The sequence below is a fragment of the Mus pahari genome, chromosome 5 (genome assembly GCF_900095145.1).
Source record: "Mus pahari chromosome 5, PAHARI_EIJ_v1.1, whole genome shotgun sequence".
NCBI lineage: Eukaryota > Metazoa > Chordata > Mammalia > Rodentia > Muridae > Mus > Mus pahari.
Window position 1 is genome coordinate 44,385,079 of NC_034594.1, and position 15,072 is coordinate 44,400,150.

At 37.7% G+C, this 15,072-nt stretch overlaps 1 protein-coding gene across 1 annotated transcript in view; it reads left to right on the forward strand.

The window, feature by feature from the left end:
- Positions 1-15,072, forward strand: part of Pth2r (parathyroid hormone 2 receptor) — an 86,589-nt gene that overhangs the window by 58,431 nt on the left and 13,086 nt on the right. Inside the window, 1 exon segment of the mRNA XM_021198532.1 lies at positions 9,934-10,028. Within this exon segment, the coding sequence (XP_021054191.1) occupies positions 9,934-10,028 (95 nt within the window).

Here is a 15,072-nt window from a genome sequence, read left to right on the forward strand (position 1 = left end):
TCATTGTTTTTAATAGCTGAGTAGTACTCCACTGTGTAAATGTACCACAGTTTCTGTATCCATTCCTCTATTGAGGGACATCTAGGTTCTTTCCAGCTTCTGGCTATTATAAATAAGGCTGCTATGAACATAGTGGACCATGTGTCCTTATTACCAGTTGGAAGATCTTCTGGGTATATGCCCAGAAGACGTAATGCTGGGTCCTCCGGCATATGCTACCAGCCAAGTGAACATTTTCTTTTAAATGAACTAAAAAAGTAAATGTAACCAGTGCATATTTACGTAAATGAGTGTCACTAGATGGATAGAAGTTTCTTCAGAACCTATCAATTTTCATTCTTCTCCCTTTTCTTTCTGGTCTTCCTTCTTGTCCCTCTTTCTGTATGGAGTGTCATTGTGTGCCTCAGTCTGTGGCTTTGGACACACTTTAGAGTGGGTGATTTTCTTTTCTCCTCAGTCCTGAGTTCTCCTTGCATTGGAGGGGCTCATGTGATGTGAACTCCTTTTGTAGTCTTTCTCATCTCTGGGGAAATGGGTTGAAACCCTGGTCATGAATGTAAGACATGGAATTGGCTTCAAGTAGCGCATCTTTTCTTTAGGGAGTTTTACTGAGTAATGTCTTCCAGATCTCCAGGGACAGCATTGCCCCTCAGCATCCTGTGCCTCAGTGGGGAGATGTCCACTATTTACAGGGCTCTTTAACTGGTCCACCTTTTGAATGAACCCATTATACATCCTCTAGCCCGGCTGTCAGTGGCAAGAAGGCTTCTGTTTTGTTGACCCTGACCATAACCTTCACCCTTGGTTGCAACACATGTCTGTCTTAAAGTCAAATGTATATAATCATTCCCATCGGAGAACCCCAAACTGCAGCCACCACACCACAGAATGGCTTACTTCTCAATATGTTGAACATGAGGAGTGTTTATAATTTATTGATAGTCATATTGTTATGGATTTATGAGCTTTTAAACTATAAGTAATACACTTCCCCATTATAATGCTACAATTTGATTCGATAATAAATATAAACACAAAATGCATAGCTCATTTCTTATTAGTCTGTAACTCATGGACAGAATCTATTGTATATATTAGAGCTTGAATTTCATTTGTAGTGTGATTTTGAGATATTTAAGAAAGACTTCTGGAAGGGAGATTTTTCTTTAGGAAAAAAGTCAATTTGGTATTTGCAATTCTGTCAAATACCAAATTTAGATACTAAACTGGATTTCTATGAATCTCTCCTTTACCAATCTTCCTTATTTCCATCTCTTGATTCTGGAGGTTGACCCTCCTGTGATAACGGTTGGTGGGAAATGGTTCATTGACTTAAGGAACAGAGAGTAGAATATACCTGTTTATTTTCCACATTTTAAAAAGTAATCAATATAGTATTTTTTACAAGTCATCATTTAAGATGTTCCTAAAAGTTTTTATGAGATGTGCCATCCTGTTCCTTCTGTTAGAATTCTCTGAGATATCATTTTTATGGGTGTGTAGAACAAAACACACATGAGATGACAAAAAAAAAAACCCTAAAAATCTGAACTTTGTATTAAATGTACTTCTCTTAAAGTAACCATTAGATATCTGAAGACCCTGTCCAGGTCCAATACACAGAGACTGGTCCATAGCACAATGATGCTGTAAAAGCGAATATAGACCAATAAACGTGACTCTCAAGAAGTATTCACTCCCTGTCCACATTTTCCTAGTTCTGAGCCCCGTGTAGCACGTGAACTATAAACTCTGCAAGCTCTCACAGTCACATCGATTTATGCGGGATTATTTAAATGTGAAGAGCCCTACACTAGCATTGTCAAATTACCATCAGGAAAACATCTTCTAAATGGTTCCCACCCCAAATATTTTTTGACTCTTAGATTATTTTTGAAGATTTCTCAGAAAATGAACCACAGATTACAGAAAAGCGTACCTACAAATTCAAATGCATCAATGAGTGGCCAGCTCAGATTTCTTACTTTAGTTCATTGGTTCTTTTTTAAATGCCAGCTATGGGTTGCTTGAAGACTGAGTTTTAGATGATCTATTGCTTTATTGCTAATCAACAGTATTGCTTAGTTGCAGCTACTATATGAAAATTAGTTGAATGCAGTAACACATCTGTAGTCTCAGTTCTTGAGAGACAAAGGAAGGAGGCTTAGGAGCTCAAGGCCATCTTTAGCTAACACTGTGAATTCAAGACCAACCTGGGCTACAGTCAGAACAACACAAGCCAAGCATTTCTTGTCAGCAATTCACAGAGCAACTAAAGAAAACTAAACTAGGTATTGGAGACACTGAATATCTTATGTAATATGGCTTGATTGCTTCTATATTTAAATGGGTCAGAGGTGTGACTCAGTGGCATGGAGCTAGGCATGGAATGCTAGTGCCTAAGTGTCTACTTTATGTGTAAATTCATAAAGATCTAATGGTACCTTGATAAACAGAAAGGAGGAATAAGATTATCTGAAAGATGCTGGATTGTAAAACAAAACAAAACAAAACAAAACAAAACAAAACAAAACAATTTCTGGATTAGATCAACCTGTATACTTTAAAGACGTTTTAACATCAGCATGGAAGTCATGAAATATGTTACACTGGGAAAGAGGTTTACCTATGAAAGACTATGGGTTCCATCCAAATTGGTAAAGATCCAATCTGAGTAAGAGAAGTTTCCACATGAAAGGCATGACTCAAGGAAAGAATTGATGCAGAAAGATAGCAAGGAAGATGATGTAGAAAGCTGATTCCCTGCATGGGGACAGCTCAACAAACCAGCTGAAGAGGTACATATGGCAGATTGGAAATCCTTGTTGCTAAAATGGACATTTGCTGAAGGATAGATGATCAGGAATGCAGGTATGAAGGATCATTGTATAAACAGATTTTCACAAGGACATTTGGACTATTAAGTTTGTGAAATTGATGACTGGTTTCTGTTGTAATAGTAAAACTGTGTATGATTATCAGGTTAAGTGAAAAGGGGGAAGAGGTAGAGAAATCTTAATTCAGCAACATGGCTGCTCTGGCAAGGGATCATATCAAAAGAATTTCTAGGTCTGTGTGATCCAGCTATAATGACACACATTTAATCCCTCTGGATAGAATATCCACACCTTAGTACACACCCTTAGTACATACACACCTTTAATCCAACACAAGGAAGGTAAAGTTAGTTTGTAAAAGGAAGCAGCCATGTTTGAAAGTGCCATTTAATTGAGGGGGAGACAAAGTGATGAATCAGAGAAAGATTTGACAGAATGAGTCAAAGATAGGATACACCCCAGTCTCACTGGAACAGACGGGAAAAAGGCTACTTAAGAGCAGCACAGGGTACATCAGGTGGGGAAGGCAATTCAGAGAGTGACGTAGAGTTGAGTTCAGACAACAAAGTTGAGTTTAGCTAAGTTCATCAGTTCAGAGGCAGTTTTTACCTGGAAAATTACACGGAGATTATACAATTATATCATTATGCAATTATACAAGGAAACATTTTTCTCCAAGAACACTGCTTGACACATGCAGGGACTCTTCATAATTCTCACTTACAGCAGCAACAGCAAGAATATCCTTCATCATTGAAAGACAATCATAATGAATGACGGATGCCACTGCCCTCCATTGTCACATGATGTACCTCTCCTATCTGCAGAATCATGTCTGTAATGTCTATAGGAAATTTTTTCTTTATATCCTCATTCACAGTCTTTTCTTCAGAAAGAATACTTTGCTCACTAGCTCTCAATTCCGTGTTCTCTATGTAAGCACCTTAGCCCCACACAGCTGGAAGCATCCTCTGGAAGGCTCTTCCAGGGCAGGGGGATCTCAGCTGCTGAATCTGTTCTCCTGCTCTGTGGTCTCACATCTTGCTGCTTATTCTACTGATTTAAAAACTTGGGTATAGTTTAGGCCCTTTACCATCTTTTACTAAGCTATTCTGTTCTCAATGAATTTCTGTCTCCATATCCATTTGTTGCTTTATATATATTTAAGGCAAAGTACATTTATTCAGCAATAATGGTACATTTTTAGAATTATAATGTACAGTGGAAAAAACCAAACAAACTTCTTAGGTTTTTTTTAATTCCAGATATGTTATTCTTGGGTATTCAGGGAAAATAAAGCCAAGGAATTCTCAGAAATTTCAAGGTTGGGATTATTTTAAAATAATTCCAACAATCTTCACACTCTATCATTTTGAAGTTAAAATTTTTGTTGTTTTACTTTTGTATTTTTTTTTAAACTCACCAAGTTTAGCAATGATTACAAAAGAACTACTCCCTAAAGGAATAATCAGTGAAAAATGCAACTTAAAATTCATGCCTCCCAGGAAGGTAATGGCCCCTTATGGTATCAGATGTGGACACCGCCCACTGAGGACCAAATCTGCATTGAAAATGTGTTACCCTTTGAGAGTGCACTGAAGGGACATACACAAAGGATACTGTATATGTGAACTCATTAGTATGCCTTTTGGCTTTGTTTTGTTGCTCTTTCCTGTTCTCCTTTTAAAATGCTAAATGAAAGCTACACATTTGCTTACATATAGTCGAGTATACATTATAGGCTGGCATACAAGTTGTGGGAGAACATGCTTTCTTTTCTTCATTCTGAGATTGGGTTACCGCACTTAACATCATTATATATTCTAAGTCCATCAGTTTTTTTTCCCAGAAAATTTTGTCATTTCATTTTTTTATCAGAGTTGAATAATATTTCATTTTATATATGTACCAGACTTTCAACATCCGTTCATCTGTTAATGGGCATCTAGGTTGGTTCCATTTCTTTTCTGTAATGAGGACAGCAGCAATAAATAATGGGGATGCAACTGTGGTGGGGAATGGGGTTCTCTGGATGCTTGCACAGGAGTGGAATAGCTGAAGTACATGTTAATTTTATTTTTACTTTTTTGAGAAACCTCCAAACTTATTTTCCTACTTGCTATCTTAATTTTACCCCACCCACCACAAACAGTGAACGAGGCTTCCTGTTTCCCCACATCCTCCCCAATATTTATTATTAGTCCGTTTGTTGATTGGCTGCTTTATTTTCTTTGTATTTAGTTTTGGCAGTTCTTTGTGTCAGAGGTGTAGTTGGTAAAGATTTTCTCCCATCTGTGTCCTGTGTGCTATGCTCATTGTTTCCTTTGCTATGCAGACACCTTTCCGTTTGCTGTAGCCTCACCATCTGATTCTAGGGGCTTGTTCTTATTCTTAAATTCTGTTCATTAAGTTCTTGCATTATTTTGAAGAGCATTTTTATGCTCTTATCTAGAAGTAGAATCTCAGATTTAAAGTAAATGTCTTTGATTCATTATTTATTAGGTATTTTCTTTATTTACATTTCAAATGCTATCCTGAAAATTTCCTATACCCTCCCCCCACCCCTGCTCCCCTACCCACCCACTCCCACTTTTTGGCACTGGCATGCCCCTGTGCTGGGGCATCTAAAGTTTGCAAGACCAAGGGGCCTCTCTTTCCAATGATGACCGATTAGGCCACTTTGATTCATTTTTAATCAATGAAATCTTTTATCGCTTCAATTATATGACAACAGAATGGCCAGGAGTTACACAGTAGGTCCAACTGTGTGTTCTACATTAGCATTCTGCCACTCACTGGTTGTGTGGTCACGTACAGTGTCATCTACTCTGTATCTGTGAAGTGATGATGATGATATGTCTTCTAGAATCATTGTGAAAATTAAAAAGCTCCCTTTTTTGTAAAAAAATTCAGGATATTATATAACCAATAACACATTTTTTTTGTTTTTTAAAGGCATTTTTATTAGATATTTTCTTCATTTACATTTCAAATGCTATCCCCAAAGCCCCCTATTCCCTCCCCCTACCCTGTTCCCCAACCTACCCACTCCTGCTTCCTGGCCCTGGCATTCTCCTGTACTGGGGCATATGATCTTCGTAATACCAAGGGCCTCTCCTCCCATTGATGGCTGACTAGGCCATCCTCTGCTACATATGCAACTAGAGACACAGCTCTGGGGGGTACTGGTTAGTTCATATTGTTGTTGCTCCTATAGGGTTGTAGACTCCTTCAGCTCCTTGGGTACTTTCTCTAGCTCCTCCATTGGGGGGCCCTGTGTTCCATCCAATAGATGACTGTGAGCATCCACTTTTGTATTTGCCAGGCATTGGCATAGCCTCACAAGAGAGAGCTATGCCAGGGTCCTGTCAGCAAAATCTTTCTGGCATATGCAATAGTGTTTGGATTTGGTGGTTGTATATGGGATGGATCCCTCTGTGGGGCAGTCTCTGGTCTTTCCTTCCATCTCAGCTCTGAACTTTGTCTTGGCAACTTATTCCATTGGTATTTTGTTCCCCATTCTAAGAAGGAACAAAGTCTTCCTTCTTCTTGAGTTTCATGTGTTTTGCAAATTGTATCTTGTATATTCTAAGTTTCTGGGCTAATATCCACTTACCATTGAGTGCATATCATGTGTGTTCTTTTGTGATTGGGTTATCTCACTAAGGATGATATCCTTCAGATGCATCCATTTGCCTTAGAATTTCATAAATTCATTGTTTTTAATAGCTGAGTAGTACTACATTGTGTAAATGTACCACAGTTTCTGTATCTATTCCTCTGTTGAGGGACATCTGGGTTCTTTCCAGCTTCTGGCTATTATAAATAAGGCTGCTAGGAACATAGTGGAGCATGTGTCCTTATTACCAGTTGGAAGATCTTCTGAGTATATGCCCAGGAGAGGAATTTCTGGATCTTCTGGTAGTACTATGTTCAATTTTCTTAGGAACCACCAGACTGATTTCCAGAGTGGTTGTACCAGCTTGCAATCCCACCAACAATGGAGGAGTGTCCTTCTTTCTCCACATCCTTGCCAGCATCTGCTGTCATCTGAATTTTTGATCTTAGCCATTCTGACTGGTGTGAGGTGGAATCTCAGGGTTGTTTTAATTTGCATTTCCCTGATGATTAAGGATGTTGAGCATTTTTTCAGGTGTTTCTCAGCCATTTGATATTCCTCAGTTGAAAATTCTTTGCTTAGCTCTGTGCCCCATTTTTAATAGGGTTATTTGATTTTCTGAAGTTCATCTTTTTGAGTTCTTTATATATATTGGATATTAGTCCCCTATCTAATTTAGGATTGGTAATGATCCTTTCCCAATCTGTTGGTGGCCCTTTTGTCTTAGTGACAGTGTCTTTTGCCTTACATAAGCTTTGCAATTTTATGAGGTCCCATTTGTCAATTCTTGATTTTACAGCACAAGCCATTGCTGTTCTGTTCAGGAATTTTTACCTTGTGCCCATATCTTCGAGGCTTTTCCCATTTTCTCCTCTATAAGTTTTAGTGTCACTGGTTTTATGTAGAGTTCCTTGATCCACTTAGTCTTGACCTTAGTACAAGGTGATAAAAATCGATCTATTTGCATTCTTCTACATGATAGCCGCCAGTTGTGCCAGCACCATTTGTTGAAAATGCTGTCTTTTTTCCACTGGATGATTTTAGCTCCCTTGTGAAAGATCAAATGACCATAGGTGTGTGGGTTCATTTCTGGGTCTTCAATTCTATTTAATTGGTCTACCTGTCTGTTGCTGTACCAGTACCATGCAGTTTTTATCACAATTGCTCTCTAGTACAGCTTTAGGTCAGGCATGGCAATTCCACCAGAGGTTCTTTTATCATTAAGAAAAGTTTTTGCTATTCTAGGTTTTTTGTTATTCCAGATGAATTTGCAACTTGCCCTTTCTAATTCATGGTACCTTCTCCAAAATTGACCATATAATTGGTCACAAAACAGGCCTCAACAGATAAAAAAATATTGAAAGTATCCCATGCATCCTATCAGATCACCATGGACTAAGGCTGATCTTCAATAACAACATAAGTAATAGAAAGCCAACACTCACATGGAAGATGAACAATACTCTACTCTATGATACCTTTGTCAAGGAAGAAATAAAGAAAGAAATTAAAGACTTTTTAGAGTTTAATGAAGATGAAGCCGCAGCATACCCAAACTTAGGGGACACAATGAAAGCAGTCCTAAAAGGAAAACTCATAGCTCTGAGGGCTGCCAAAAAGAAACTAGACAGTGCATACACTCGCAGCTTGATAGCACACATAAAAGCTCTAGAACAAAAGGAAGCAAATTCACCCAAGAGGAGTAGACAACAGGAAATAATCAAACTCAGGGCTGAAATCATCCAAGTGGAAACAAAAAGAACTATTCAAAGAATCAATCAAATCAGGAGCTGGTTCTTTGAGAAAATCAACAAGATAGATAACTAACTAGACTAACTAGAGGGCACAGGGACAGTATACTAATTAACAAAATCAGAAATGGAAAGGGAGACATAACAACAGAACCTGAGGAAATCCAAAACATCTTCAGATCCTACTACAAAGGGCTATACTCCACAAAACTGGAAAACCTGGATAAAATAGACAAATTTCTAGACAGATACCAGGTACCAAAGTTAAATCAGGATCAGATTATTGACCAATAACACTTTTTGGTACCCTATATTCTATAGTTCCCTAAACTATTTAGAACAATTGTTTGAAGTTTCATGTAGCTACTCTTACATGTGTCATTACGTTAATAAACATGTGTATTTTCTTTGAAACTAACAAGTTCTGCTCAGGCTTAGTTTTTATTAATACTTATTTTTTTAGTAGTCAATTTGCCATCCTTCAATACATCTTCTCTTTTATTAAACTGTTGGGTTAACTGGTATATATTACTTTCCAATCAAAAAAATTGCGGGGTATCAGAAATTATCTTTGATGTATGACATGAAGTCAGAGATCTTGGTTCTGGACATTTTTGTACAGAAGAGCTTAGGGTTGCACTTCTATAATATGGATTAGGGACTGATAAATGACAGTGCACAGTTGGTTGTCCTCCCATAGCACCTCTTGGCTCAATTCCTCAGCCAGTTACATAGTTGCTGTGATTCAGCCTTTCCCCAGATCTCCACCCGAGACTTACTGCATCACTAAGAGCTGTTTTCTCAGGTAAAGCGGAAATTCTGTGATGTTAAATAAATATGGCTGTTCAGAAAGCAATCCTCATGGAATGTTTTATGTATGTTTTAATGCATCTGAAGAGAGTGAGAGTGTGATCATTGAATCCACCAAAGAACCATGCAGATGGCTTCAAATTCCAGTAACTAGCTAGTTAACTCAGGTCAAATCTTTTTGAATTGGAAACTTTGGGTCCTTAATAATGGCACACAATAAAAAGATCTCATATTCATGTGAAGCTTAGAGAATGTTCAAGAAATTGCAGCCATGCATGGTTAGTCTAGGAGCATTTTCCTCTTATACAAAGGAAGAGGAACCAACTCTCTGCCATCTCCCTCGTTTGAAGGTAGAACTTGATTCTCTCTAATGGATCCCACACCTATCCCTTTTCAAATTCAATATAACTTTCTACACCAGAGACCTTTTCTTATACAGCATCTTGCCTATAAAATATTCTTAACATGCATCTCCCAGTACATTTCACACATCATAGGAGAGAATATTATTCTCTGAACAATTCTATTACTCTTCTTCATGATCACAGAGGCAGAAGTGAGGTTTTAATATCAGTTTTAAAAGGTAGTCCCATTTATACAATACCTTATTTTTGTCCCACCAACCTTCCATATGGCTACATCTGAACTTTGGAACTTAGATTCTGGTAGATTATTTTCTGATATTTCTGGTTTCTAGTGCTATTAAAATTTTAGCTTTTCTTTTCTTTTTTAATTTTAAAATGAAAACAAATCAAGAATCAGTCACCTTTACTGTCTTATCTCAGATTCTGCATCCAAATTTATGGAATGAGTAATTTTTAGTCTTAATACAAAGAAGTTCAAATTATTAAGTTTCTACAAATGTTTTGAAGACCAGTCTAATTTTTGTGTGGTATTACCTTCTTTTGTCTTTCAGCTGAATTTTATTCTGTTCCTGAATACAGTTAGAGTTCTTGCTACTAAAATTTGGGAAACCAATGCGGTTGGGCATGACATGAGAAAGCAGTACAGGTAATACAGAGAAACTTTCATCACAGGAAACACTTTGCTTGCCTTTTAAAGAATAAGCACCAGCTAGTCTTTAGGGATTTTCTATATGAATGTGTGTTTTTTGTTTAATTCATTTACATGACTTGTTGGAAGCAAGTATATATAATCAAGATACAAATATCTCCAAATCTTCTTACTGTGCCTGAATTCTCTGTATATTTTTTATCTGCTCCTAGCAGGTTGTTAATTTTCTACAAATTGTATGAATTTATCCAAAGGACTCCTGGTGAGTATCTTAGGTGGTTGTCTGTATTTGAAAATATGTCCTTACTAAAAATCATCAACTGGGTGAATTTGTTGTTTTACATCCAATCTTCGGTGAATTGATAGCTCCCAAATACATATTTTAAGAACTTTTCAAATTTACTGATTGGAGGAATTTTATTCCTTTGTCTTTCATGAGGAAAAGGACAAATTGAGTGTTCATAATCTCTATCAAGCCATTTTAAGGCATTGCCCATTCCTGCTAGTGATCATTTGGTAATTCTGAGTACTAATAGCCTCTATCCAATTGAACTCACATGTCTAGTAATCAGGTGGATGCAGACTTGGCTTTATATTCCTTATATGAGTTAACAACTTCTGCCTTAACTTGCTGTGAAGTACTGTCTCACATGCATGAAGAAACAAAGCATTCGCCAACATTTTTTGCTGACCCTCTGACATGTAGATAGCTTTTGCTGTCCAACTGCAAAAACTACAAGGTTGGCTGGGACTCTATAGAGTGCACAATGTGAACAAACCTACAGATTCCAACTCTAACAATGTTCAGTGGTAGCATTGTGATATACACTGTGGTTAAGAATCTATGGATAAATGCCTATATTGTACTAAGATAGCTTGTCTTGTGTTATCCACCATTGAAGTCACAGGCCAAGAATCATGGCACAGTGTGGGGATATAAATAACCTTTAATATTCTCCATAAAGTAAAAAACTGTGATTATGTTTATAATTGCTATAGATTTCTAGTTCTGAATGCAGGATGCTTATATAGTTGTAAATGACATGAAGTTGAACTTCTTTTAAAAAGTTGTCCAAGAGTTTTGAGAAACTTGAGTAAGAAAGGAGGATGATGAATAACATCTAAAAAATCCTGGGAGAATATTTCTTAGAATAATTGAAGAGAACAATTTATTAAGAATTTAAGTAAGCTGCTATTCAGAATTCAGAATAACTTCAAAATAATCTGATGTCCAGAAATATTTTAAATTTCAAAGTTGTTCATTAGAGAAGGTCTTGACTCATAGGACTTAGGCAATGTAGGTTTTCAGCTAACTGGCTGTTTTTCCATAGCTGAAACAAAATTGGTGTTCTGAATAGTGTCCAGAGTTAAGCCACACATAAATGCACAACGGCAAATGTGTTTCTTATTTGAGAAACTACTCACCAACAATTTGGAAATTCAGTTCAGTTTCTGTTTTTGAGATTCCAGATTATCAAACCTTACTTCCAAAGTAGACTTGGGAAGATGAAATTTGTGTTCTTGTTTCAGTAGTGTTAGTATTAATTTGAGTGTGGACTATTTAAATGTGTATGTCTTAGGGTTTCTATTGCTATGAAATGATACCATGACCACAGCAACTCTTTAACTGGGAATGGCTTAAAACAGTTCAGGGTTTTTAGTCTGTTATCATCATGGTGGGAAGTATGGGACATGCAAGCAGGCATGGTGTTGGAGTGGTATATGGGAGTTCTACATCTCGATGCACAAGGAGCAGGAAAAGACAGTGAGCCACTGGCCTGGCTTGAGCTTCTGAAATCTCAAAGCCACCCTGCCAGTGACATACTTCCTCTAACAAAGCCATAGCTCCTTTAACAAGACCACAACTCCAATAATTACACTCCTTATGAGTCTATGGGGGCATTTTATTCAAACTACCACATTTCACTCCCTGGCCTCCATAAGTTTGTGACTATATCATAAGGCAAAATAAATTTGGTCCAAATTCAAAGTCCCCACAGTCTTTAACCATCTCAATGCTGTTTAAAAGTACAAATATAAAGACTCTTCAGAGACTCTTGTTAATCTTTTAATTGTAATTCTTGTAAAGTCAAAATAAAAAAGCAGATAAAATACATATAATGGCACAGAATATACATTACCATTTCAAAAGGGTGGAAAGAGCATAATTAGGTAACACTGGACCAAAGCAAGACCAAAACCCAGCTAGGCAAAGGCCAAACTGCATCTTTATGATGTCACTGGCTCTTAAGATCTCCAGCTTCTTTGAGCTTTGTAGACCACAATACACCTCTTTCTCTTGAGATGTTTCCCCTCATTTGTTAGCAGCTCCCCTTGGCAGTTATCCCATGAGTCTGGCATCTCCAGATATCTTGGGGTCCCCAAGGCAATTCAGGCATCACATTTACAGCTTCATGTAATTGCCTTTCTAGGTCTTCATGCAGGGACATCCCTGACATGCCTGACCTCAGCAGCTTTCCTTAGTTGAGGAAAAAGACTCCATTACCCCTTTACTGTATCCTTGACTCCAAACTCAGAACCACACAGCTGAAGCTGTTAAGTTCTGCTACTTGCTGTAGAATTGGCTCCATGTTTTGATCAGCTCTGTTTTTGATGGTTTCCTTCACTGTCTAAGCTTGGCTGTACTTGTCTTAACTTGCTCTGTAGATCAGGTTGGCTGTGAGCTCCCAAAGCCCACATTTCTCCAAACAATGGCCTATCACAGCAATACCCCAGTTTCTGGTACCAATTTCTGTCTTCGTTAGAGTTTCTATTGCTGTGAAGAGATATCATGACCATGGCAACTGTTATGTAGGGAAAGATTTAATTGTGCCTGGCTAACAATTCAGAGGTCTAGTTCATTATCGTTGTGCTGAGAATCATAGTGGCACATGGGCAGACACAGTACTGGAGAGATAGCTGAGAGTTCTACATCTTGATCCACAGGGAGCAGAAAGAGATAGCAAGTCATTGGGCTTGGTGTGGGCTTCTCAAAACCTTAGAGCCCATCCTCCAGTGACACCCTCTAACAAGTCACACCTCCAATAATAGGATTCTATGGGAGTCATTTTCACTCAAATAGTATGTTATCTCCAACCATTTTTGTACTTTCAAACTTTTGCAAAAGGTTTCTTTTATTAGTGTTATCTCATACATATTTCGTAAAAGAAAGCAGTACAAATTTAAAGCAATGTCTAAGCAGTGGTATCTAATAAACACATTTCCATGCACAATCCTCTGAAAGACTAAAAACATTTTTCAGAGATAATATAGTCTCTCCAGAAGAATGTCATGGAACAAGCTTGTCATTTGACATCCACATGACCATTTATTCTCTCTTTTCCTTTCCTCCCCTTTCTCTCCTTTGTACACACATGTGCACACACACACAAGCGCACACACACAGACACCCACACATCCACATATGCATGCATAAACATACATACACATACACACAGACACCTGAAATTTATACTTAATCTCTTAGTTGATATGGATGATATAGTGCTTTAAAATGATGATAAATTAACAAATCAGATGTTGAGGTAGTTTCATTCTAATTTACAAACAAGCAGCTATAAAAAGCCCTTCACCCCATTTTTCTCAGTGGCACATGAAGCATGGTTTACTGTAGGTTATTTTAAAACAAGGTCAATGTGAAGACAACAAATCTATGAGATGGAGCCGAAGAAGATGAACATTTTCTTTTTAAAGTCAACTCAGTTCCTCCTGTTTTGAGAATCCTTCTGGAATAAGCACTCATATGATGAGAGTGAAAGAGAGGAAATATCACCAGGGGACCGAAGCCAGAACAACCCCAGAAAGGCTTTTATCCTGGGCCCAGTTAGTATTCTCATTTTAAACTTAAAAGCAAAAAGGTAAGGCAGGTAAAGAAGCAAGATTTTACAGTAGCATATCTGACATCAGTAGGTGTTAAGGGCAACCACCTATTGTTTCAGCAATTTCTCTAGCTTTATTCTGCTCTAGGTAGCAAGAGCTTTTCAGATAGGCAGTACAATCAGTTCTTTATGTAAACTGCTAAAGAAATCAACAAATCATTATCTAATTATTGATCTTTTATATCTTATTCTATGCTGTTCCCTCCTTTTCATCTTCTACAGCACCATATGAATCTATCTTAAAGAAATGGATTGGTACTGGAATGTCATCTGCATTGCCTGAATCCTTCTAAATACCCCTTTGGCATTTTCTCACACTAATCCTGTCTCCCCTTTCTGTGATAATCCTCTAGAATTTTGGAGGACCCTTGATTCTAATAAGTCTATTCATTCTGGAGAGTGACTAAGCTCTCCTGAACAATAGCTACATTCTACCTGATCTGAGTAGAGAACTGGCTGTGGTAAATTTATGGATGCCTTATTGTTAGGCATCAGTGCTCATGGACCTTGCCAGGCTCAGTCCCAGAAGGACTGGTAAAAAATACAGGAGTTCTCTTATTTCTTGAATCTAATGGATTCAAGGGTTGCTGGACCTTGCTTCCTGTGAGCACATCTAAGTTAGAGGCCAAGAATACCCATCTGCAACTGTATCCTGGGTAGCAGATGTAATTACCATGGGAGCAGGTGCAATAGGTAGCACTGTTCTTTTAATTAGTCTAGTGTAGTCTTTTCCATTTCCCACACTTTGGGCTTCTCTTAATGACCTGATGGCCCTGTGAATCAGACCTGCCCCTTTCCTTTTGCTAGTCAGGCTTTGGTTATTTATTCCTACCCAAGGTAAGTAACCTGGCTTGCACGGAAACATATGTAGCAATGCTGAGCACATGGCCGGCATTTACTAAAGCCAGCATTTTAAGACATGTCTTCTTCAGATGAAGGGCTTTATATGGTCAGTTTCCATAATATTTGTCCTTGTTTCCCCATCCTTAAAGGTCCACAATGGCTTTAACTCCTTGTCAAATTGTGGGAGATCCTTTCTAGGAACCTTTCATGGTATTAAGATAACACATAATACTATCAATATTAACCAATTATGAATTCTAACCAACATAATCAATTTTTTTTTTTTTTTTTTTTTTTTT